We start from the raw sequence: 27037 nt of genomic DNA, 5'->3' as shown, positions 1-27037 counted from the left end.
GGCCCCGCCGCCCGCCCGGCCAGACTTTGCCCCGGCCATAGCCACCATCCGTTGTAGCTCAGCGTAGGAGCGCCCGACTGTCAAACTGACCGGTAGTGAGGGGCCCGGTTCGAAACGCTTCGGATGCTGGATGTTTATTTCTCGGTGGGAGGCTTTACATTTAGTCCACTTTTCAGAAAGATCATTTGGTGACTGACCTGTTTTCTTTCTTTGCTGCAATTCATGAGGAGACCGTATGCACCCTTACCTGTCCTTCCGCACCCCACTTGAGAGATGGGTGGTTGCCCCCCCCCCATGGGTTTGTGAATATCTCTAAAACGAATTTTTGGAGGAGGGATACGATCGGTTCTATGCGACAAGTGACCACACACGCTCAGCCCCAGGTCAGCTCATTCCCTACCCATATCACCCCTCCCCACACCACACTCCAGCCCGCCTCATCCACCGAGCCGAGCCATAACGAGCCTCAGCGCCCCGGGGCGCGACCTGTCAGCGAACCGGCGGGGACGCAGGCCGGCGGTTGCGTGCGCCGCGGGGGCAGGGGCGCGTCCAGGCGTCGGGGACATCGAGGCGGCGCGAGCTGGCGCCGCCACGGCGACACTGGACCAGACCTGATAATTGGACACCTCAACATTCATTCGTTGAAGTCCAAACTGCCGGATCTGCGAGACGACATTCATAGAGGAGTTCACGGATTTGATATATTGTCACTGTTATTATATAACAGTGTTCGCTGACAGGTCGCGCCCCGGGGCGCTGAGGCTCGTTATGGCTCGGCTCGGTGGATGAGGCGGGCTGGAGTGTGGTGTGGGGAGGGGTGATATGGGTAGGGAGTGAGCGGACCTGGGGCTGGGCGTGTGTGGTCACTTGTCGCATAGAACCGATCGTATCCCCCCTCTAAAAATTTGTTTTAGAGATATTCACAAAGCCATGGGGGGGGGGGGGCAACCACCCATCTCCCAAGTGGGGTGCGGAAGGACAGGTAAGGGTGCATACGGTCTCCTCATGAATTGCAGCAAAGAAAGAAAACAGGTCAGTCACCAAATGATCTTTCTGAAAAGTGGACTAAACGTAAAGCCTCCCACCGAGAAATAAACATCCAGTATCCGAAGCGTTTCGAACCGGGGCCCTCACTACCGGTCAGTTTGACAGTCGAGCGCTCCTACGCTGAGCTACAACGGATGAGTGGCTGTGGCCGGGGCAAAGTCTGGCCGGGCGGGCGGCGGGGCCGGGAGGTCGGCGGCAAAGTCAAATGTTTTTGTGGGTTCGGATGCCGGTTACTCTAGCTTGGTGGAATGATGATGGATCATTGGCAAAATTTACAGCGTGGAGTCCCGGTTCGAGCCTCATCAGGGCTCCGGCTGCTTTTCCGAGTTAGGATGGTGTGATTGCTATTAGTGGTTGCGAGCCATTTAAACGGTTTTATACATGTCTATTGATTGTTTGATTGATTGATTGATTCATTCATTCATTTAATACGTGCCGACATTTAGCAATACGAATTGACATCCAGCATCAATCTACCGTTTTCATAAACGTATTGCCTAAATATCATGCATAGGCACAAGACCTATGGTTGCCTCGATACCGTGCCAAATCACGTTTTGCACAATGCACAAGTAAAGTGAATTATATTCGCTAGATCTTCCGTGCATTGTGCCTAGCAAAAACAGGAATGCAATTGTTAAGCGACGCAAAATGTGCAATGCAGCAAGTGACCACACACACCCGCCTAGCCCCCATGGTCCACCAACACGCCCCACACCACTCGCCAGCCCACGCCAACCACCGAGACGAGCCCCTCCCCCCGCGCTGGTCTGACGCAACAGCTGGTCTACAAAGCGCTCCACCCGGCGACCCGAGCCGATGTCAAACGGCGTGGGTAGACTGTGCCGCTTCACTCTCGGGTCATGCGGCACAGCCTACCGGTACCAGGCGGCTGCTGCCAATGCTGAGCCATAGGAACCCGGTGGATAAAGAGTAGGGGACCATCAACCTGTACACGACTGTACTGTCTTGCCCTTTCCCATCGGAGTTTGAAGCGAAAGTGCCGGGAATGTTGATGGCTGTGCACAGTAATGTGTTTTTAAGAGCATTTTGTAATTTTTTATACCGTTAGATTTGATTGGCTATTACCGCAATTGAAAAGATATCGAGTTCAGACTTTGAGTACATAAGCGTTGGCAGGCTTCTTGTCCATAAATTGAAGTGTTCCGAATCTGGGCTGAATCCGGGCTGCAACGTATTGAGTGTCGTTTATTTACACATTTTGACCTGCCGAGGTCAAGCGGGGTCACATATCGAGAAGCGATTTTTAAGGAAAGTTACTACGGCCTATGGGCTACCCGATGATGTGCTTTGATTTGGAAATCGGTCAATCCCTCTACTCGAAAACTGCTGTGCAAGTGTATTTTCGACATAGCCCACAAATGACCTTAGGTCATTGCATGACCTTGAGAGGTCAAATGAGTGTTGGGAACGTAAGATTAGATGCTGGCGAGTCGATTGGTGCCATTTTTAGCGCTCTAGCTCTACTGGGTGGGCCACAATATGCTGTGCAAATTTGGACCACGTGACCTTTGCTGACCTCTGTAGGTCAAACGGCTGGGAGTGCCACCGAATGACTCGGACTGTGGATTGGGCAAGTCAGGATCTACATTGTGTGCGATTTTCAGCTTGATCGGAGATGTTCCGAATCTGGGCTGAATCCGGGCTGCGACGTATGGAGTGTCGTTTATTTGCATATTTTGACCTGCCGAGGTCAAACGGTGTCACATATCGAATAGCGGTTTTAAGGAAAGTTACTACGGCTTATGGGCTACCCGAGGATGTGCTTTGATTTGGAAATCGGTCAATTCCTCGACTCGAAAACTGCTGTGCAAGTGTATTTTCGACATAGCCCACAAATTGTAAAAATTAGGTCATCGCATGACCTTGAGAGGTCAAATGAGTGTTGGGAAGTTAAGATTAGATGCTGGCGAGTCGATTGGTACCATTTTTAGCGCTCTAGCTCTACTGGGTGGGCCACATTCTGCTGTGCAAATTTGGATCACGTGACCTTTGCTGACCTCTGTAGGTCAAACGCCTGGGAGTGCCACCGAATCACTCGCACTGTGGATTGGGCATGTCAGTATCTACATTTTGTGCGATTTTCAGCTTGATGAGAGATGTCCCAAATCTGGGCCTACTCCGGGCTGCGACGTATGGAGTGTCGTTTATTTGCACATTTTGACCTACCGAGGTCAAGCAGGGTCACATATCGAAAAGCGGTTTTTAAGGAAAGTTACTACGGCCTATGGGCTACCCGATGATGTGCTTTGATTTGGAAATCGGTCAATCCCTCTACTCGAAAATTGCTGTGCAAGTGTATTTTCGACATAGCCCACAAATGACCTTAGGTCATCGCATGACCTTGAGAGGTCAAATGAGTGTTGGGAAAGTAAGATTAGATGTTGGCGAGTCGAATTGTGCCATTTTAGCGCTCTAGCTCTACTGGGTGGGCCACAATCTGCTGTGCAAATTTGGTCCACGTGACTTTTGCTGACCTCTGTAGGTCAAACGGCTGAGAGTGCCACCGAATGACTCGGACTGTGGATTGGGTATGTCATGGCCTAAATTGTGTGCGTGTTTCAGCTTGATCGGAGGTGTCCCGAATCTGGGCTGAATCCGGGCTGGGACGTATTGAGTGTCGTTTATTTGCTCATTTTGACCTGCCGAGGTCAAACGGGGTCACATATCGAAAAGCGGTTTTCAAGGAAAATTACTACGGTCTATGGGCAACCCGATGATGTGCTTTGCTTTGGAATTCGGTCAATCCCTCTACTCGAAAACTGCTGTGTAAGTGTATTCTCGACATAGCCCACAAATGACCTTAGGTCATCGCATGACCTTGAGAGGTCAAATGAGTGTTGGGATACTAAGATTAGATGCTGGCGAGTCGATTGGTGCCATTTTTAGCGCTCTAGCTCTACTGGGTGGGCCACAATCTGCTGTGCAAATTTGGGCCACGTGACCTTTGCTGACCTCTGTAGGTCAAACGGCTGGGAGTGACACCGAATGCCTGGGACTGTGGATTGGGCATGTCATGGCCTACATTGTGTGCGAGTTTCAGCTTGATCAGAGGTGTCCCGAATCTGGGCTGAATCCGGGCTGCGACGTATTGAGTGTCGTTTATTTGCACATTTTGACCTGCCGAGGTCAAACGGGGTCCCATATCAAGCAGCGGTTTTAAGGAAAGTTACTACGGCCTATGGGCTACCCGATGATGTGCTTTGATTTGGAATTCGGTTAATCCATCTACTCGAAAACTGCTGTGCAAGTGTATTTTCGACATAGCCCACAAATGACCTTAGGTCATCACATGACCTTGAGAGGTCTGATGAGTGTTGGGAAAGTAAGATTAGATGCTAGCGAGTCGATTGGTGCCATTTGTAGCGGTCTAGCTCTACTGGGTGAGCCACAATCTGCTGTGCAAATTTGGGCCACGTGACCTTTGCTGACCTCTGTAGGTCAAACGGCTAGGAGTGCCGCCGAATGACTTGGACTGTGGATTGGGCATGTCAGGTCCTACATTGTGTGCGATTTTCAGCTTGATCGGAGATGTCCCGAATCTGAGCTGAATCCGGGCTGAATCTGGGCTGAATATGGGCTGTCTTGATCAACATGAGACATTGGTCTTCTTGGCGAGCACCCTGGGTCAAGTTCATATAGAGTCCCATTGCTGTTACGTGACACTTATTGGAAAGGGCGACCCCACAAATGTATTCATATAGCCACCCTTACACACCTGCACTGTTTCCCAAAGTGTCCCTTTGATAAGTGTCACTTTGGCAAAGTGACACTTGCCGACTGGCCTTTCTATATGAACTGGGCCCGGCCCTGGTGAGTTGCCGGGGCTGAGCCTGACCAAAGGATAGGCCGAGCAGCCCCCAAGCACTCACCGCATCCGGCTACGGGCGAGCTCGGCTTACGGGCAATCCCAAATGGGATAAAGTTTCCCGTCCAGTCCGGATCAGGGGGTTGCGGCGTGAAGGAAGATTTGAGTTTCCTGAGGATATTTTGAGTACAGAAGCTCTTTATGAAACATGAAACATGCATTTTATATTATTTTAACGGTCAAAACAGCGGCCGATGTCGGTCCGACGTCACCCCGACGTCGGCCCGACGTCGGCTGGACCTCAGCAATTGATCTCGGTCCGACGTCGGCCCGACGTCGGCTGGACCTCGGCTGGACGTCGGTATATGCGGGCATACCCGACATCCAGCCGACGTCGTGCCGAGGTTGGACCGACGTCGGGCCGACGTCGGCATGCTGATGCCGAGATGCCGACGTCACCCCGAATGCCTGGGGTGTTTGACAGAGAGGTTTTAAACTTGGTGGATTGCATGATGTTATGGGCACCTATAATTTTTATATCTCGGATTTTTATAACTGACCTAAGGTCAGGCCAGTGGCGTGACCTTTCCATTATAATAAGTCAATGGAGAAAAATGAAAATGCCTCTATAGAAACGTGTGTATGCATAGGAACAGTTCGAATATTTCAGAATCACAATGATTTGGACCCCCCGTGACGAACAAGGTGTCTTTTTGCCGATAGCATCTAAAAAAAGACTAGAAAGAAAGATTGATCTAGAAAGGTCATCCGAGGTCATTTGAGGCTACAAACAGCTTTTTGTCAATAACTCTCGATTGGAAAGAGATAGAACGCTGGGGATAGCTTCATTGTGTTTGTCTTGTCGAGACGCATCGAATGATATGCAACATGACATGACCTATGGTCACGACGTGACCTTGACCTGAAATCAAAATTTTACCTTGACCTTTCCGGGTAAAAAAAAAACATATGTTTCGAAGCGCCTGAAGGAGAGAAACACGATAGTGCGATTGCCAATTCTTTATCTTTGCTGGTTTAAAAGTGATTCGTGAAAAAAGTGTTATCCAAAAACAGCTATTTTCACAATGTTTGACCTATGGACGTTTAACCGTTGACCTGACGTCAATTTTGACGATGACCTTATCAAAAGAAGAGTTCAAAAGCTATCGATTGCTTTTCCATGCGTTTTTCTAGCTATCATAGTTCCTGAGATAACGGCATGTTTTCTGAAAAATATCATGACACTTGGTAAATTTTGACCTTTGATGACGTCTGGTGACCCCAATATTGCTCTTAGATGAAAAATGACTGAAATACTTTCAAACGTACGCATTGAGAGCTATCGACTGCTTTTAACCGCGTCTTTCTAGCCCTCTTAGTTTTTGAGTTGGAGTTGTGTGGTAACATATGCCTCCCCCACTATGGCGAAGTTGGCTGAGACTTGGCTGGGACCGCCACTGGGACTGGGGCGCGGGTTCAACGGCGGAACGACCGGCTGTCTCGGTCGGTACTCACATCTGCCGACTGCCAATTGGTGTTCATATTATCGTTCGTTTGCATGAGCTGGCAGCGTGTCATCTTGCGGGCGATTTTTCGCAGTTTCGATTCTTATCAGCAATGTAACAGGGGCCAAATAATTCGGACAAATGATTCACTAAAACGCCATCTAGACGCAGCGTATACAGACAATAATTTTTTTTTTCACTGAACAAATAAACTGATAGCAGAGAAAACAATCGCAACTTAATCCCAAAACAAAATAGCGTGCAGCAATAAAGCCCCCCAGAAGCTAAACCAAGGCATCCAATCCATCAAAACTAGACCCAAACATGCGCGAAAATGCTGATACGTAGCCGTTTGATTTTTCACTCTGCCCACGCGTTTCTGCCGTCGATTCGATCTCCCTTCGCGGTGATGATCAGTTCAGTTATAGCCTCAGTTCAGTTCAGCCGATGTAGCACAGCACAACCAGTCGTTACACACCGCACTGTTTTTTCTTCAAATTTATTATCAAAAGTACCAATGCCAAAGGGCCGGGAGCAGTGGTGAGCTCGACAACCATGCCACCTTCCGACACCGAAAGGATACACAAATCCGGCAAAGCAAGCACTCCGTGTCAGCGCACACCCTATACAGTATACAATACATACATCACGCTAGCTATCAGGCCCTCTCCTATACGATTCTGAGCAAGTGCTTCAAAAATGGAGACGAAATGTTGAGATGCAATGACAACGATGCAGAAGACTTGCGTCCAACTTCGTCATTGTGAAAACCACGTGAAAACCTGCCTTTTCAAAACATTCTTCCCTAAGATCAACTATGAATGGGCAAAGTCAGTCAGCTCCCCGTTTTCAGGACAGTGACTGCGCCCGGGCTCCAGACGCCGGCCCGACAGCGGTCTCGTGGTGCAGTCGTTTTTAAACGGCGGCACTGAACACAGTCGGGCCGGCCGGCCCGTCCTCTGGCACCAGTCGAGCCGGCCGGCCCGTCCTCTGGCACCAGGGGAGCTCCACAGCTGGACACGGACCAGTCCAATCGGTCGGCCCGTCCTCTGGCACCAGGGAGCTCCACAGCGACACGGACCAGTCCAATCGACCGGCCCCAGATATCCTGACGGCACACAGGCCGGTCCCGAGATCGCCCCGCCAGCCGACACAGACGAGCGGCACACAGACCAGCCGACACACAGACCGCCCCCGCCAGGCGACACACGGACCAGCCGACACACAGACCGCCCCGGCAGCCGACACACAGACGAGCGGCGCACACAGTGCAGAGCGGTACCCACGGTACTCAGAGTGGTACACAGGGCGGTACACGGGCGGCCCACAGAGCGGTACACAGGGCGGTACAGGGCGGCCCACAGAGCGGTACACGGTACACAGAGCAGTACACAGGGCGGTACACGGTCACATGGTACACGGGGCGGTACACACAGCCCACAGAGCGGTACAGGGCGGCCCACAGAGCAGTACACGGGGCGGTACACGGTCACACGGTACACGGGGCGGTACACACAGCCCACAGAGCGGTACAGGGCGGCCCACAGAGCAGTACACGGGGCGGTACACGGTCACACGGTACACGGGGCGGTACACACAGCCCACAGAGCGGTACAGGGCGGCCCACAGCCCACAGAGCGGTACAGGGCGGCCCACAGTGCACACACAGTACACGGGGCGGTACACACGGCCGCCGTGGCACCGCGCAGTACTGTTCACAGTTCCCTAGGACACACAGGTCGGCACACAGTGATCCCTACAAAGTGAGCGTCCCCAGCGCCAAACAGCAATCCAGTCGGAAATAAGTTACGCTCGCGACTTTTGAGCGTTCATTGAAAAGAGCATTACATGATGCTTGATAAGAAAGGCCAAATTATATAATTGTTTAAGTGTAAATGCAAAATAAATCACATCAAAAGGTGGATTCTCTTACTGCTAAAACGGCTATCAAATAACGTGTCCCATCACAGACAAGAGGACCCGACTAGGGCGCGCTACAAGGCTACAAAGTACCCGGTGCGGCAAAACGAGCATTTCTGTGAGATCGGTCGCAAATGCCAAGACAAAAAAGACCCTTTTGCACCAAAAATCGAAATGGTACGTCGCAGCTGTTGCATATGGCCGATGCGTTTTTGTTTCTGTTGATGCAATGGTGACATCTAGGTACCTGAAAAATCCCCTCATTCATCTAGCATTACCCAGTATCCACCACAAAACATCCCCAACTCATCTTTTGGCGGATGTGTATGTAAATGGGTGTCTGCGTCGTCCCCTCCCCGCATTGGACCTAAGGGCGGCCCTGGCGCCAGGACTGCCGCCAGCGGCGAGCGTCAGCCGAGGCCGCCAGCGCCGCCCGGCGAAGGCGCCGCCAGGCTGCAGTTGTCCTCCCCGCCGCCAGATGTCAGGGAGAGCCGGCCCAGCGCCCGGCTCACGTCCGGCCGGCGCTCGGGCGGCTGCTCGGCGCGGCGCGTCAGACTGAGCCCCTGCAGCTGGTCCAGCACGGAGCCCACCTCGCGCGCCATGCGGCGGCGGCGCGCGCTGTGCAGCAGTTCGCGGGCCTGCCGACAGGTGGCAGCAGCGTCAGCCAGACCGGCGGCGACGCCACACAGGATCCGCAGACCAAAGTACCGAGCTACCGGGGCAAGTCGCCCCGCCGAGGTAAAACGCCTCACCGATGTTTCTCGGAACTGGCAAGGTTCTGGGGAAACATCCTCTCTTCTATAAAACGTATATATGAATATATGATCATTATATGAGCAGACTGGAAAGAAATTGTAGTAACTCTTTAGGGAGATATAGCCAAAAATGTGTTTTGGGAGTGATTTTTATGTGTTGTTGTCTGATTATGCATCATGGCGTTCATTTACGGTCCATATCAGGCTAGCGACTTTAATGTAATTTGAACAACTATTGTCTAACGCTTATAATGCCGGGTTTGTTAAATTATGTCTTGCTGGAGCGCAAGGCGTTGTTCTCTGACCGAACTACGTGATGGGGTAAAACAACGCCCCAGTAGGTCGCGGGGCAAAAAGCCCCATCTCGGGCGTTTTACCTCACGTGTTGTTCGGACTATCCACTTCCTAATGTTCGGTAGCTGGCAAACAGTAAGTTTCTATGCATTTATATGTATTTTTCTCAGCAACTGGATGGCAAAGGAAGTATTTTGTGAACATTTGCATTGCAATTATTTATTATTTGGCCTTATGAGGAATGTGAAAAAGCTGCTCATACAATAGCGTCATAGCTTAACACCTGATAGGATGGAATGTGGTAACTTCAGTGCCGTGCCTCCAGAGGTCTAACGGACCTCTCATATAAGATTTAGCCAACACCCATGTTTAATCTTTAATCTAGAGTATGGGCTTCTTGCCCCAGGCCGTGGGGCGTTTTGCCCTGGGGTTGGGGCAAAATGCCCCATTTGCAGTTGCTTCACAAATCACTTCCTAGCTGGGAGTCCGATCATAAGTGAATGAATTTGAGGGGTGGAATTTGAGTTAAAATGTCCACAGAACGCATTGAGGACAAATTTGGCCTTCCACGTCATGTGGGACAAAAGTTAGGCAGCAAAATAAATTATCTATGGCGTTTTGCCCCAGGCTACCCAACGTACCGCAAAGGTACGTAGGACAAAAGTACGTACGCAAATGTTCGTACGCAAAAGTACGTAGGCAAAAAGTATGTACGCAAATGTTCGTAAGCAAAAGAACGTATGCAAAAGTGATAGTATTATTACGCGAAAATAAATGTACGTATACAAAGGCACGTATAGTGTAGAGTACGTAGGACAGAAGTACGTACGCAAATGTTCGCACGCGAAAGTAAGCATGCAAGGGTACGCAGGACAAAAGTACGTACGTAAAAAAAAAAGAACGCTGGAGTTACAGGGGCATCGCCACGGTCTCCAAACTTGTATGGACACATTTCGTCGGATGGGAACACATTGGATGTGTTCGCTCATCATGGTTCATCTCAACGACACGGACCAGTGGTGGCGACGCCCATGGCAAGAAAGTCTATGTCCAAGCCAGCCATTTGTCCAAATATATACGAAAACTAAGCAATAATTAACACTCAGCACTGTAAAGTAATTTCCTTTTAATGTATTATTACTGAGTAGTAAAGTAATCTAGCTATTACCAGCCCAAAAGTGTTTATCATATGGAGAGGCCTAGTTTTCTATTCGTCAATCAATGCTACACACAAATACTTTATAAAAAAGCTAGGGTGCAGACTGGTTTTTGATTCACCTTTTTTGGATCGATTCAATCATTGATTCATTTGACTTTTGTTTGATTCAATCACCGTTTGATTCCTTCAAAAAATTTGGTAAATCGATTCCTTTTGATTCAGAGAATCAAAAAACAATAAAAGGAATGATTCACGTTTGATTCAGCGAAAATTTCTTTGAATGATTCTTTTTTGATTCAATTAAAAAATAAAATATACAAAATATCAGGGACAGTATTGTATTTGTTGTGTTCTTTTTGTTGTCATGTAATGGCAGTAGTGTTAATATTTGTTGGTAATGAACTATGTTCGTTCACTTCAATTTTTTCAAGTTCATGAATCATTAATTTTTTTGATTCAATCAACCCTGATTCCCAATGCGTTTGATTCAATCATGGCTTGTGAATCAAACAATCCTGACGGTGAATCAAACCTTTTTGATTCAACAAATTTTGTTTGACTCAATCCAATCGATTCAATCACAGATGAATCAAACACCAGTCTGCTAGGGTGTAGCAAATGATTGTCCAGTGTTGTCCAAAGCCTGCTGCCTTTGTCTAGCAAAATAACGAATTAGACGAATTGGACAAAATCCGAATTCCGAAGGTCCAAGTTCCGACTGGCATCAAGATAACAGATGTGTAAGGTTGGGGTAGATTTTATTGAACGGAGATGACAGACGTAAGTTCTGTTTGTCGGCAGACCTCTGTCAACTGCAACCGGTGTGCAGCGAGCAGATATGAATACTCGGCAACTGCTATTTTCGTCGTTGTGTTGTTTTTTAAATATAGCTGTGTTCGGAACTGTTGTGCCTATTTGTTGATGTACCAAACGGTAAACACCATCGGTGATGGCGAAATGATGGTTTTTATGGCGTACAAATATAGACTGTTCAAATTACCCCACCGGTGGGGCAATTTGAACACACTGTGACTTGGTGGAGAAGTAAGAAGACTATACTTTTTCAGGCATGCTCATCTCGTTCAAAAATTAGGTTTGCATGTTGAAAGGAAGTGACATTGGCGCTACTGAAACAGCTGTTCTTTCTCCAGGGTTGAGTTGGAATTTTGTATGACAGAGTAGACGCAAAAATATTATCCAAATTACCCCACCCTACCCTACTGTGTGCGTATGGGTCAAAAGTAGGCACGGAAGCCGAAGCAGATGCTTGTCCGCAAAAGTTTGGTGTAAAAAACGCTTGAACGCAAAAATACGCATGCAAAAGAGCGTACCGCTCGTTTCTTATTTTCACGTTCACGCTCACGCCATCGCTCGACGTACGTCGTCCTTTCTTGAAAAGCTGAAGTTATGCGCTATGCCCCGGAGGAAGTCGACAGTGCCGACTTCCCCAATCCATCTGTCTTTCACGTACTTTTGTCCATACGTTCACAGTACGTACCTTTGCGATACGTACTTTTGTCCTTGACGCACTTTTGTCTATACGTAGGGTAGCCTGGGGCAAGACGCCCCAGATAATTTATTTTGCTACATAACTTTTGTCCCACATCACCTGGAAGGCCAAATTTGTGCTCAATGCGTTCTTTGGACATTTTACTTTAAATTCCATCCCTCAAATTCATTCACTTATGATCGGACTCCTAGCTAGGAAGTGATTTGTGAAGCAACTGCAAATGGGGCATTTTGCCCCAACCCCAGGGCAAAACGCCCCACGGCCTGGGGCAAGAAGCCCCATACTCTAGATTAAAGATTAAACATGCTAGTTGACTTAAATTTTATATGAGAGGTCTGTTAGACCTTGGGAAGCACGGCACTGAAGTTAGCTCCTTCCATCCTATCAGGTGTTCAGCTATGACACTATTTTATGAGCAGGTTTTTCACCTGCCTCATAAGGCCAAATAATAAATTATTGCAATGGAAATGTTAACAAAATTCTTCCTTTGCCATCCAGTTGCTGAGAAAAGTACATATAAATGCATAGAAACTTACTGTTAGCCAGCTACCGAACATTAGGAAGTGGGTAGTCCGAACAACACATGAGGTAAAACGCCCCATGGGGCGTTTTGCCCCGTGACCTACTGGGGCGTTTTACCCCATCACGTAGTTCGGTCAGAGAACAACGCCTTGCACTCCAGCAAGGCATAATTTAACACGAACCAACCCGGCATTATAAGCGTTAGATAAAGTTGTTCAAAATACATAAAAGTCGTTAACCTGATGTGGACCATAAAAGAACGCCATGATGCATAAGCTGACAACAAAACATAAAAATCACTCCAAAAACACATTTTTGGCTATGTCTCCCTAAAGAGTCATCACAATTTCGTTCCAGTCTGCTCATATAATGATCATATAGTGCACGTTTTATAGAAGAGATGATGTTTCTCCAGAACCTTGCCAGTTCCGAGAAACATCGGTGAGGCGTTTTACCTCGGCGGGGCGACTTGCCCCGGTCTACCCTACTTTATACTGTACGAACATTTGCGATACGTACTTTTGTCCTACGTACTTTTGCTCACGTATTTCTGTCCTACGTACTTTAGCGATACGTTCTTTTGTCTGTAACCCGCCGACACAGACCTGGCGGGCGGGCGGGCGGGCGGGGGGGGGGGGGGGCACTGACCTGGCAGTGGCAGCACACGACACATTGCCCCAAAAGACGGTAAATAACTTTTGAAAATACCCATCTCCAATTTTGGTGTTTTCTGGATCAAAATGTTGCGAGGAATCCGATGGTGTGGTCCCCGAGATCTGAAAAATTTCCATTTTGGAGAAAGCACCTATTTTTTGAAAAATAGATTTTCGTCAGGCATAATAGTCATAAATTGAAAATATAATGAGTTAATTTTTGTAACAACACTAGAATGTGTCGAACATGAATTAAAGATATATTTTAGCTGAGATGATACTATATCTGCGCATACATGTACATGAACTAGTACATTAAAGGGACCCTCCCACCTTAACATTAGATTTGAGTTGAGATAGCCAAAATGGGGTCCCTGGCTCACAATTACCGGTTTCGGCACTCACAACATCGAGAAATGCCTTAAATCGGAAATATTGAATTTCAAAATTGCAGCATTTTGATTCAGAGGGGCTAATGCATAGGAATACCCCTCTGAATGTGTGACGTCAGCGCAGATATCTAACGATTTTTAAATGTTTGACTAAAACGTTTTGTAGCACGCGAAGGTATATGCTGCTTTGCGCGCAACAAATGCCGCACTTTCAAATGAAGTCGCTAGGAACAGCGGAGATCCCAAAAAGCAAACAAAAGTAAAAGTCTAATATCTTGAAAACCGGTGAATATTCTTCGATGCAATTTGGTAGATATTTGTTTTTGCTCTTTCTGAACCGAGCGACATCACTTTCATGCCAATTCATAAACTTTTTTGAAGGTGGGAGGGTCCCTTTAACCCTCGTCGGCCGAGAAGGGGTGGGGCGGGTGCCGCCTCATAGGGCTTTTCGCGATAGCTTAAAGGTAGTGTGCTAGCTTTCTTGGACCGTATGGAGTTAATGGCCCAGATAAGGAGAACCGGATTTTTAGAACTTATCCATACCTTCAAAACTCATGGAAACGTCTTAAATTCTTCAAATTTTGAGTACCCCAGTGCGAAATTCGCCCCGACGGGTTGTCGGTCGTACCCCAACCACATTTCACACCACTATGAACAATAAATGCACACACTGAAATCGCTATTACCGATATGCTCATCCAATCAAGTTTCGATAAACCCGTTCATCATCATCTCCTGCGGTTTCGAACACGCCTGTTAGGTGGCTTCTGATGCTCGTCGAGGTCGGAATTTCCAAATACGCGTGGTGCGTCGGGCCGCGCGCTCTGGCTTCGGCCAAGAAAAATGCGTCAGCTGATCATTGTCATTTCTGCCACTTGCGTGTTGTGAAATGGGGTCATAACTTATAAGACGGCTTTTTCATATCAATTATTTTACATAAAATCATATTTCAAACCATAAATAATGTTTGACAGCCAAATAAAAGAAACAATACCAATACGGGCTTACAGTTTAAGGCTCGACATTGTGTTGTCTACGATTAGACAGCTGATAACTCATTCCCGTACGTCGTATGGTCGTAACACTATAATGACCTTTGCTTATTGTCACAAGTGCGCCGCATTCGCGATTGTTGCCCGACGCCTGTTTGCAGGTGAGCCCACTACAGTTGTTATACATATCTAAAAACCGAAAAACTTTTAGGCGAAAAAGGCACTATTCCAGGCCCATTTTTGATTTTTTTTTTTGCGATATTAGGTAAAAACAGAAGCTTCTTATCCTAGGAAAAATAAAATGGGAAATCTTTCAAAGGTGGCACACTACCTTTAAAACTCGCTTAGGGTAGACAGCTGAGACTTGGTATACCTAATCTTTTATTCAAACTGGATCTTTTGACCTCAACTGCGTTTTCAGGTCAGGTCAGGTCACTGACCTATGACGTCATAAATAAACCTGTGCGAGGTCCTCAGATGTTGCAACTTTGCAACGCCCTCAGTGCCAGAGGAACTTTCACAGGAAGATGAAAGTTACAGGACGTAGTAGACCCGTCGGGTGCACGGGTCCGCTGATGTCTCACCTGTGCGAGGTTGCTGGTGTGGCGGATGGGGCGGCGCGGCTGGGCGGCGGCCGGCCGGCCCGGCTCGGCCGGCTCCCGGGAGTCTCCCACCAGCGCGTGCCACCAGCTGCGGTAGGCGTCCACCGGGCGCGGCGGCGCCCCCTCCACCGGGCCGGGCGCCGCCTCCGCCGGGCCGGGCGCCGCCTCCGCCGGGCCGGCCGGGCCGGGCGCCTCCCGCAGCACGGCGGCCGCCTCGGCAGAGCCCTGCCGCCAGCGGCACAGTCAGCGGCACGGCACACAGGCAGCACTCAGGGACCGAGCCCTGCCGCCAGCGGCACAGTCAGCGGCACAGGCAGCACTCAGGGACCGAGCCCTGCCGCCAGCGGCACAGTCAGCGGCACAGTCAGCGCTCAGGGACCGAGCCCTGCCGCCAGCGGCACAGTCAGCGGCACAGGCAGCACTCAGGGACCGAGCCCTGCCGCCAGCGGCACACTGTCAGCACTCAGGGACCGAGCCCTGCCGCCAGCGGCACAGTCAGCGGCACAGTCAGCACTCAGGGACCGAGCCCTGCCGCCAGCGGCACAGTCAGCGGCACACAGTCAGCACTCAGGGACCGAGCCCTGCCGCCAGCGGCACGGCACACAGGCAGCACTCAGGGACCGAGCCCTGTCGACAGCGGCACAGTCAGCGGCACAGTCAGCGCTCAGGGACCGCCTCAGCCGAGTCGTCACCTCTAGGATTGGCCAATGGCCGCCCGGGGAACGGCATCAGGCTAGGAAACAGCAAACGGCTACAGTGACCTATATTGGCGTATTTAGCAACCACCCCTGTAATCTGAGCGGCACCACGAAACTGGGAGCTTTCCAGGTGCCAGTACATATAACTATTTGCTGAGGACATCACTATCTTTTGGAAACGCCTGAAACGAGAATTGGATCTATTGAACTTTGTTATTTATGAGCAAATATGGTACAGATTTTAGTAAAGCCAATCGGCCATCATCTTTCTCACATATACTCTATTTCTCGCGTTGTCAAAAATCTTCACTGGCGGATCCAGGGGGGGGGGCATTTAGGGCCATGCCCCCCCCCAAAGGCCTAAAGTGGCCTGTTTGGCCCCCAAAAACGTCAGAAAAATTGCTAAGAAAATATACCTTGATGGAGGTTTGCCACTTGGTCAAAGTAAAGCTTTCCACAGCATAATATGGGAGCAATATGGTAGCAGTGAGGGTCAGTCAAAAGCTGCGCAAGCGGAGTCGACCTTCAAAAAGACTGTTGTTGGCACGTGTTTATGGCGCGGCAGCTGGCAGTTGGCGGTGTTTCGCGTGGTGTGGCATCACTGGCGGATCCAGGGGGGGGGGGGAGGGACACGGGAGCCTGAGGTGCCCCTGACAGGCCCGTGGTGCCCTTGCTAGGCCTGTGGTGCCCCTGGACCCTGGCAGGCCTGTGGTGCCTGTGGCGGGCCTAGGGTGCCCCTGCTAGGCTGCTGATGCCCCTGGGACCTGACAGGACTGTGGTGCCCCTGACAAGCCTAAAGTGCCCCCAACAGACCCGTGATGCCCCCGACAGGCCCAAGGTGCCCCTGCGTGATGCCGTGATGCCTGCGAGGCCGTTGGTGCCCCTGCGAGGCCGGTGGGGCCCCTGACAGGCCCATGGTGCCCCTGCTAGACCGGTGGTGCCCCTGGCAGGCCTGTGGTGCCCCTGCGAGGCCGGTGGTGCCCCTGCTAGACCGGTGGTGCCCCTGGCAGGCCTGTGGTGCCCCTGCTAGGCCGCTGGTGCCCCTGGGCCCTGACAGGACTGTGGTGCCCCTGACAGGCCCAAGGTGCCCCTGCAAGGCCGGTGGTGCCCCTGTAAGGCCTGTGGTACCCCTGCTAGGCCTCTGGTGCCCCTGACAGGCCCATGGTGCCCCTGCGAGGCTGGTGGTGCCCCTGGCAGGTCTCCGGTGTCCCTGACAGACCTGGGGTGCCCCTGACAAGCCTGTGGGGCCCCTCACAGGCCCGTGGTGCCCTTGCTAGGCCTGTGGTGCCCCTGGCGGGCTGGTGGTGCCCCTGCTAGGCCGGTGGTGCCCCTGCTAGGCCGGTGGTGCCCCTGCTAGGCCGGTGGTGCCCCTTACAGGCCTGTGGTGCCCCCGGGCACCAAGGGAGGTCATGACCCATGTGGCCCCCCCCCCCTTGGATCTGCCACTGATACATAATACGTGTATATTGATTTGTAAAGGCGTTATGGCTTATGCAATATGCAATTGTAGGCACTTGGTATCCCTCACTTATCCCTCATTGGGGGCTCTGGTGGGCTCCTGAGGGCCCACGTCTATCTCCGGGAGCCCTAGACGGGCTCCTTTGGGTCCTTTCAGTCCACTATAGCATAAGAGGTCTCCACGCGAGTCCTATACATCTGAGGGCGTACCCTGACGTCTGAGGTACCCAACTGCAGCTCCAATGGTCTCTTACACTGGCGGATCCAGGGAGGGGGCATTTAGGGCCATGCCCCCTTCCCAGAGGCCTAAAGTGGCCTGTTTGCCCCCTCCCCCAAACGATAATGAAACATAGTTCAATCAGTGCGTGGCCCAGGAGCCGAGTTAGACAGGGGGTGTTTTACCACCTCCTGGCCCGCAACGGGACCCAAGCACTGACTCGAAGCGGGTTAACTGGTCGACCAAAGCAATGGTAAGTGTTTACAAAGTAATATAAAGGCATGGGTCGGGTGGGCTACCATTTATATATTTTTCTTTTTAGTTAAAAAAAATGTTCACAGTGTCAGGGCTGTGACGAAAAATAAGTGGCCTAAATCCGATGAGAAAACAGAATTTGGGGATACCCTAGGTTTGACTCCTGCATGAGTTACCCCCCAAAACGCAAGCCTGGATCCGCCAGTGAAAATCATAGGTGGTTTCGGGAACTGAAGAAGTTTTTTTTTCGTACAGAAACAAAACCTGTCGGAATGGTCCCCACTCGGCTAGTAATAGTGTCACCGTTGCTGATCTGCTCTGATCTGGAGGCGGCCGGCGGCCACTGTCGGTGTGTGGGCCGTCACTCACGATGGTCTCGGCCAGCTGGAGGGCGGTGCGGCCGGTCACAGTGTCGGGCCGCGACGGGTCGGCTCCCATCGCCAGCAGCAGCCGCACCCGGGACGGGTCGTTACAGCGCACCGCCAGCATCACTGCCGGCAGCGGGGGGCGTCAGCGGGGCCGGGGGGGGGGGGCAGACCAACGCCACAACAAATAGGCTCTTAACCCGCGCCCTGGTGGGGGGTGGCTATTTTTTGTCCCCTTCCAGACTTTTGATATATCTCCAGAACCGCTGCGCCGATCGTCACCAAACTTTCAGTACCCTCCCGGGCATCAATTTTACACATTGTGACCATTTTTTCCAAAGGCTATGATAGGTTGGCCGCAAATGACGTCAGACTGACGTCATGTTCTGCCGTTTTCGACCCAAAAAAGATTTCGGAGGAAGAGCTGTCAGGCCTATAGCGTTGAAGATACAGAAAAACGTCTTTGACATAAAAGGTGTTGAATTACCAGGGCTACAAAATGACTATCTTGAAATCTTTATGTTTTTATTTTGACCCCCAAAAATAAAAATATATTTAAAAAAATATATTTGCAAAAAAATCCAAAGTTTCTCGACTTTCGAAAAACCGGAATATATGTGATAGCCCTAACTGACTTATATTCACATACCAAATTTTAGATCGATACCTCTCTTTTTGGCCAAGTTATAGCAAAAACTGTTCATCCTAATGACGTCAAATTTTCGAACTCAATTTTTAGCAATGCTAGACCACGTAGCGCAAAACAAAGACCACCATTAGACTCCCCGTGACGAGCTGCATCGAATCAATACCCATTTTATGCAAAAATATCAACTTTGAAATTTGACCTTTTTTGACCTGACCTCCACCAGGGAGTGAAAGAGCCCCCCTCCCACTTTTCGGCAATATCTTCTAGACCGTTTGACGGATCAACACGAAACTTGCAGTACCCTCAGCAGCATCAATTCGACACCTAGTATTAAAATTTCAACTTTCTAGCTACCACAGTTTGGCCGGAAATAACGTCAGAGTGACGTCATGTCAGCCGATTTTCATGCAAAATATTGAATTACGGCAAACGCTCTCAAGAGCTTAGTTTTAAAGCTAGACCCAATTTCTTTGCATCAGTGGACTACAAAGACACGTAGCTATCAAACTGTTATCTCGATTTTTCGAAATTTTGAAAATTTTAAAAATATATTTTTACAATTAAAAAACATGTTTTCTGATTTTTTCTTCAAAAAGAATTTGATTTTTCGCAAAAACCGGAATATATGTGATAGAACACACACACTGAGGAACTACTCTAGCAAGTTTTAGCCCAATATCTTCAAAAATAGCTAAGTTATTTGCATTTTGTCAAAATTTTACAATTCTATATTTTTCCAAAACATTTTTTCGTACGTTTTTGACATCGTACAGCAATATAAATGGCACCATCGTGTTTCTGAGCTCAAACTGCATCGGATAGGCACCTTTTTTGTTGAAAATATCATTTTCAAAGTTTAACCTTTTTCGACCTAAAATTGACCTGACCTCCCTTAATATCAGCTGAAAATGACCTCTAATGACACAGACGACATTATTTTCGAAATCTTCGTGTAAAATGGACAATAAAACATGCGTCACATGACCGATACATGATATACAGTTTTCGTGACCTAGGATGACCTGGCCTTGACCTGAAAAATTAGAAGTAATAGTTCGGTACCCTCAGGATATCTGAGGCATATATCAGGAAGTGCGTAAACCAAAATGAGCCTGATTTGACTTGTCATCCGGCGGCCAGAGTCTAAATTGTAAAAAACTAAAAATGCCGATAATTTTTACTTTGACCTGACCTGTGACGTCATCGGTGACCTCGAAGTCAATGAAAATAGGTTCCGTTCGACAGTTTTTCCAGGGCTATCAGACGCCGTTTGAATTTTGACGATCGCCCCAGTAGTTTCGGAGATAGGAGGAGGAGGGGGGGGGGGCTCTGAAGAGCCCCCCTCAGTCACTCGCGTTATGGAAAATACCCCAGTCATGCGCAGGTTAACACCATTGAGTTTGAAATGAAAAATTGGCCATAAAACATGCATCACACAGCCCAAGTAAAATGGGGTTCATTTGCTGACCCTTGGTGACCTGACCTGTGACCTGACCTGGTGTTATCAGTGACCTCTAATAGCAACATACGCACTAGGCAACTGACGCCGGCCTATCGCTGATTTTCGATAAAATGCGTTTTAGTCTATGTTATAGCGCATTCCCTAGAAGACCCATGACCGGCCAAACATTTTATCTTTGGCCTGACCTGTGACGTCATCGGTGACCCCGAGGTCAACGAAATTGAATTTCCTTCGACAAATTTGACTGGGCTTTCGAACGCCGTTTGAATTTGTGGATCCAGTAGTTTCGGAGATACGAGGGGGGGGGGCAAAAAATAACCCCCCACACACACCAGGTTGCGTTATAAACAGACCCCACCAGGGCGCGGGTTAAGAGCGATTGCCGTTAGTGCATGTTTTGCACCAAAACCCGCCGAACATGACGTCACTCGGACGTCATTTCCGTGCAACCTCTGGTAGCTATTTTTCAAGGACACAAGGTGTCAAATTGATGTAGGCGAGGGTACTGAGAGGTTCGTGTCGATATATTCGGGTGTCTTGAAGACATTGCAGAAAGCCGGGAGGGACAGGGTGGCTCTGTCCCCCCCCCCCGTCATGCGCGAGTTAGTGATGGCGCCGCGCCGCCGCCGATAGGGGTCTCCACTCACAGTTGTGGTGGACGTTCCTCGTGTGCCGCAGCCAGGCGACCAGCGACCGCGTGCGACCGGTCCGCATGCTGCGCACTCGAAACACGTGCACACATTCGTCCCGGGCTGAAATGGATGGGCGGGCGCAGACTGAGCACGGAGAATGGCGCCGACCACCACGGTATCGACATACACCACACAGCGGTATAAACATACACCACATCACGGTACAAAGTACAAACATACACCACACAGCGGTATAAACATACACCACACAGCGGTATAAACATACACCACACAGCGGTATAAACATACACCACATCTCGGTACAAACATACACCACACAGCGGTATAAACATACACTACACAGTGGTATCGACATACACCACACAGCGGTATAAACGTGTACCACACAGCGGTATAAACATACACCAAACAGCGGTATAAACATACGCCACACAGCGGTATAAAAAATACACCACACAGCAGTATAAACATATACCACACAGTGGTATAAACATACACCACACCACGGTATCGACATACACCACACAGCGGTACATACACCACATAACAGTATAAACATACACCGCACAACGGCACCATTACACACCGCATAACAGTATAAACATACACCACACGACACCGTTATACACCACACAACAGTATCGATATACACCACACAACGGTATAAACATACACCAAACAACGGTATAAACATACACTACACAGCGCACAGTGGCCCTTTTTCAGAATTAGCACGCATTAATTCCCACATTACCTGAAAGTGGTGCAAGACATCACCACGTGATCAAGGACGTATTCCCCAGGACTGCAGAGTCGATGGATTTTCGGCGACTCCGACTCCGACTCCGACTCCGGCTTTCAAAAACCAGCTCCGACTCCGATTCCGACTCCGGGCAGAATTGTCGACTCCGACCGACTCCAACTCCCGACTCCGACTCCGCAGACCTAGCAGGGCTGCGGAGTCGACAGATTTTCGGTGACTCCGACTCCGACTCCAGCTCGGGTTTCTAAATTCGACTGCGACTCCGAGTCCGACTCCGGTCACAACTGTCGACTCCGACCGACTCCGACTCCGACTCCGACTCCGCAGCCCTGATATTCCTTGCCAATGCAAAGAGAAGAAAAGAAACGAACTGCCCAAGGAGATTCGGCCCAACAGCGACAGGCCGCTCGGCCCAAGATTTGGCGCACGTTCGCACGGCTCGCCCGCCGGCCCAGGCCGCTCCGAACGCAAGTGTGGAGAGCCCGCCAGCCGACCACGCTGCACTGACCGCCAGGACGCCTCAGGGCGTCACGTGACCGCATCTACAGCTGTTGCCAGCCACCGTTAGTCGGCCCCGGCCGAGCAGCAACTAAGGTCAGCGCGACGCGAACAATATAAACACATAGGCGCTTTTGACGTTAGATCTTAAGCCGATCCTACGGGACTTGTGCGGCTTGGACATCAAACGCGACAAGAAATCGGACAGTTTTTCTTGAGCACAGCGTTATGCCTACATGACATTTCAATAAGCACATCTTATGGCAAAAGTCAAGCCACATTTAGGCGCCCACCAGATGACACCAGCTTCGAGCCAGGTCAATGAGCTTAGTCGTATCGAACAGGAGCCACAGCCGTTCGCGGACTGAACTGGTTCACGTTATCCACCGTAGAAGCAAAATGGCGCAAAATGGCGCGATGCCCTTTGGTGGACATGGTCAGAAGAGATCGGCGATTCGAACGATGTATAATACGACATGTTCCAGAGTGTGCTACTTAACATAAAGCTTCATATGTATGCCGCCATCCCCAGTTAATAATCGTCCTGTTATTGTGTCCACAATATTCGGCAAAAGTGGCCTATTTAAGTTTATACAATGAAAATTGTGGTTTCTAGGGCTTCTACGTAAACTCAGCTTCACAGCCATGCCACTTATTTTTAATATTTTCTCACCGAAAGCCTTACAAATTGTTGTTCATCTCACCCTACTTTTTAGGGCCCGCCGGTGGTGTCCGCGCGCCTCTCGACAAACTTCGATTTTGCGGTCAGTTTTACCAAAGATGATTATTTTTTAGGAGGTAAAAATGGCACCATCGGATAGTTTGGAATGTTTTGCACACGATTAGACTACTTTTTACTCAAAAGAAGAGAAAAAATATTTTGAATTTATGCGTGCTAATTCTGAAAAAGGGCCACTGTGCAGCGGTATAAACATGCACCACACCACGGTATCGACATACACCACACAGCGGTATAAACATACACCACATAACAATATAAACATACACCGCACAACGGCACCGTTACACACCACATAACAGTACAAACATACACCACAAAACGGCACCGTTATACACCACACAACAGTATCGACATACACCACACAACGGTATAAACATACACCACACCGCGGTATAAACATACACCACACAGCGGTATAAACATACACCACACAACGGCATCGTTATACACCACACAACGGTATCGACATACACCACATTTACCCCACCGTTTTACACCACATGTGGTGTAAAAGATTTACATCGATTTTCCGTTATGTGGTGTGTATCGGTGCTGTTGTGCACAACAGCACCGATACGCACCACATGCCGGTATAGATGTTACAGGCAAAGTGAAAACTCGGACATTTTGCAAAATGCCAAGGCAATTTGCAAAATGCCTGACCCGCGAGGCATTTTGCAAAATGCCTGAGTTTCCATATATTCCACCGTTTTTGTTGACTACAGGCGTTGATCATAAACGTTCCACTGTGACTGTGCCCACAACACATTTCACATGTATTGTGGGCACATGTGACACATTCCACGGTGACGGTCACGAATACAGGGTATCACGACATTGTTGCGGGATGTTGTACTTGTGTCCCGAAATGTATCGCATCGTAGTTGTGTCAGTGTTCTCCAGCACCTCGCTGACAAGTTATCAGCGGCCACGTGGTCTGTCCCCGCGGCCTGAATGGTCTCTAGTCCTGAATGGTCCAGATTTGGTGGGTTTTGTCGAAATCCAGCTGCATCACTTATGGGTGACGGTAAGTCAGGGTTGCAGCCTGAGGTTGAGCGGCTTTTTTTTGTTGAGTCAACTACACCTCAAAATGGCACCGATACAACCAGATAGCGGCACCGACATACAGCACACAACTTGTATATCGCGGATTTTCTTACGAGCCACATGAGGTCAGGTCAGTCACGTGCCCTCACCAATATAAGTCAATTGGGGAAATATGGAAACTTCTACCTAGGTATTTTAGTGCCAGGAATTATCTCAAACTGTTTCAAGCACATACAATCGTGATTTCATGCACTCCTTCCAAGGTCTGATGCTTCGCTTTTGCATTGTTGACCTTGCGTGACGTGATTTATGAAGTTACTAAGGTCATGAGTTTTTCGTCAATAACTTCCTATCAAATTGAGCTAGCGAGTCAGAAAAGCCACCAATGGACTCGGAAAGATCTGCCGAATCGAATAATATGCGACAAGACCTTCTTTGACCAAACTTCATGACCTGAGTGGCTCTGACCTTGACCTTGACCTCAGGTCAGGACGACATTTTCCCTGATAAAATCCATCATCCGTGAGATTCGGAACTGAGCATTGACACAGTGATGACACCGTGCCTTGGAACCTGCATTACAATGTAATGTATGCTCACTACCATGGACTCGATTCTAACCTCTGTAACTCTGATAAACGAAATGTTCCTAAATTTCATTGGCACTTTGTCCCATCGTCCCATCGTCCGGACATTGGGTGCCACCTGCCACGAGTGGCGTCATCACAGCATGCTCATTTTTGCAGACACTGAATTTCCGTGTTCCCTGCGTGCCCTTCTGACGGGGACGCCATCTGCCGGGCTAACCAGCCAGTGGGCGCACCAGATGCACTCCGCGCCGTCGCGTCACAGGGCAAACTTAATACTGGGCCCGAGCAGTGTCACCATGTTGTATTTTCGCTTGGGTATCAGAGGGGAAATTTCTCAGGAAAAGGAGAGGAGATAGGCAAATTGCCGTTTGCCGTTTAGATAAGACCTAAAAAGAGCGAGAGAGGATCCAAAGCGTAAATTTATACACAAGTGACCAAAAATGTATGATATAAAATGAATATCCTATGGAAAATCATTTTTTCTTAGTAAAATTGGGAATAGAGAGTTGTTTTTAAAAATTGGAAGAGTGCAAAATTATTTTCATTTGGAAGTCGTTTCCCACCCAAATCAACCAATTTTGGGACACTGCTGGAGTGGGTAGGCATTCCGGCCGAAACGGGCTATGTTCCAGGCTTTGCCGCATTCCATTCCGGGCCATGGGAGCTGTGCCAGCCAGAGCTGGCAGTGCTGCTCCCAGCCCGCCCAGTCCAAGTCAGTCTGGCCACCGGACACGGTCCGGCACCGTTCACAGTAGCCCCGGACACGGTCCGACACCGTTCACAGTAGCCCCGGACACGGTCCGGCACCGTTCACAGTAGCCCCGGACACGGTCCGGCACCGTTCACAGTAGCCGTACCCTGTGCCCCCCAGTTCGCCCCGGGCCGGCTGCCACTGACCGTAGGGCGTCTCCAGGGCGGGCGGCGCGCTCAGCTGACGGCGCGGGTCCAGCAGCGGGCGGAGGCCGGCCTGCAGCTGCTCAGCCAGCTGGCGCGCGCCCTCCCCGGCACCGCCGAGCAGCAGCGGCCGCGGCGAGGTGGCTGGCGACGGCGGCGGGCCGGCCTGCTGAGTCGGGGACGCCGCGGCGGCACCCGACACCGGCTCCATCCACAGGTCCAGGGCGCCGACAGCCTGCGGCACAGCAGCGGTTGTCGTGTAGCTGACGCCGGTACATTGGGCCGACGTCAGCTGGCGAAATGCACTGCCAGTGAGGTAGCAACAGCCATGAAACGCCACCCTGGAACCCGTTGGGTCACAAATTTTATCAGCAGGCTGCGAGCATGCTGCTATTTCTTGGCTCCTTATTGGTGAAATTCATGTCGTCTCTTCATTAGACCAATGAAGAGGCCAAGAAGCACCAGCAATAACCTCCTTGTATGGGAAAAACAAAATCACCCTGTAGGCCATAGGGGACCTACAGGATTACAAATTATTGCTGGTTAATTTAACTGGGAAGAACAAAGTCAGTACAAGCCGCCCGAACGCCAAATGCCCACGGTCATAAATACGATGCAAATGCCATAGCAATAACATCGATAATGATAACTTGGGGTAAAGGAGTCAAAATGAGTCAAGTTATGTTTTAGTTCCTTGAATCAAGCTAAGTGAAGTGCAATGCCCAGAGTCTTTGAGTCAGCAGCCCCAAAATCAACCCAAGAAGGCGACAAATACCACGGTATAAATAAATATAATAAATACGATAAACATACCCCCAAAGGCCAAAACTATCAGCTGATCGAAGACAACAAACCAAGGTGACAGCTTCAGCACAGCACAGATTTGGTAAGGGAAAAAAAGCGAAAAAAGGACCCGGTAGGGGGACACCCTTATGACCCGTTTTCCCCTAGAAATGACGTCACAAGAAGGTTAAAAACTACACCAATCGAAAGCTCTCGTTAACCCAGACACAGCTGTGCAGTTAAATTTCACTTTTTTCCCATAGGAAAGTTTTTACTGGAAAATCAAAATTTTGGGTCCCCGCCGATTTCGTTCGAAATCGGCACACAGGTGCCAAAACTCAATATACCCTGCCAAAACTTTCCCCAAAATGGTCCCCGTTGCATCGACGTTTAAGGCTAGTAAATTCCCGTAAACTCGTAAAATACCCGTTTAATCGCCCTTATACGGCCAAAAACGGGGCGCTACGGTAAAGATGTTGGTAAAAATGTACATCAAACAAAAGCTCTCGTTTACCCAGATTGCCCAGATACAGTGGTGCAGTAAAATTTCACTTTTTCCTTTAGGAAAGTTTTACGGGTAAATCAAAATTTTGGGTCAATCGGGGATCCCCCCGAAGAGACCTTCGAAAAAAATTTGATGAAATTCTTAGGGGTCCGTTTTTATCATTTTTTCCATCGAATATGAATCTGGAATCTGAATTTGAATTTGAAGCTAAGTATATAAACGTATAAACGTTAGGAAAACGCAAAGAAAAAAAAAAATCCCAATAGGATTTACCTTCA

The 27037-nt window shown here is 49.4% G+C and overlaps 2 protein-coding genes across 2 annotated transcripts in view; both read right to left on the bottom strand.

Annotated features, from left to right (window-relative positions):
• LOC122388278 overlaps positions 1 to 6743 on the bottom strand; it is a 29538-nt gene extending 22795 nt beyond the window's left edge. Inside the window, exon 1 of the mRNA XM_043379210.1 lies at positions 6392 to 6743. Coding sequence (XP_043235145.1) covers positions 6392 to 6454 — 63 coding nt within the window. The 5' untranslated portion in view covers positions 6455 to 6743. The remainder of the gene's footprint in view (positions 1 to 6391) is intronic.
• Positions 6744 to 6864: 121 nt separating this feature from the next.
• On the bottom strand, positions 6865 to 26402 carry LOC122388290 (translation initiation factor IF-2-like). Its single transcript, XM_043379244.1, has 6 exons — positions 26285 to 26402; positions 25475 to 25706; positions 20932 to 21036; positions 18178 to 18299; positions 15163 to 15405; positions 6865 to 8939 (listed from the first exon to the last, which is right to left on the bottom strand). The coding sequence occupies exons 2-6, from the start codon at positions 25680 to 25682 to the stop codon at positions 8712 to 8714; spliced, it is 906 nt and encodes a 301-aa protein (XP_043235179.1). The 5' UTR covers positions 25683 to 25706; positions 26285 to 26402; the 3' UTR covers positions 6865 to 8711.
• Positions 26403 to 27037: the final 635 nt, after the last annotated feature.

This window comes from Amphibalanus amphitrite, unplaced genomic scaffold (assembly GCF_019059575.1).
Source record: "Amphibalanus amphitrite isolate SeventyFive unplaced genomic scaffold, NRLGWU_Aamphi_draft 000316F_arrow, whole genome shotgun sequence".
NCBI lineage: Eukaryota > Metazoa > Arthropoda > Thecostraca > Balanomorpha > Balanidae > Amphibalanus > Amphibalanus amphitrite.
The sequence above is the reverse complement of the archived record's forward strand: the minus strand, read 5'-3'. Positions and strand labels throughout refer to the sequence as shown.

Excerpts from the sequence above, each read along its gene's own strand:
- LOC122388290 (XM_043379244.1), bottom strand. The coding sequence starts at position 25,682 with ATGGAGCCGGTGTCGGGTGCCGCCGCGGCGTCCCCGACTCAGCAGGCC. Across the intron at positions 18,300-20,931 it reads GAGGAACGTCCACCACAACT|TGATGCTGGCGGTGCGCTGT; the intron begins GTGAGTGGAGAC and ends CGCTGCCGGCAG. Across the intron at positions 8,940-15,162 it reads ACACCAGCAACCTCGCACAG|GCCCGCGAACTGCTGCACAG; the intron begins GTGAGACATCAG and ends ACCTGTCGGCAG.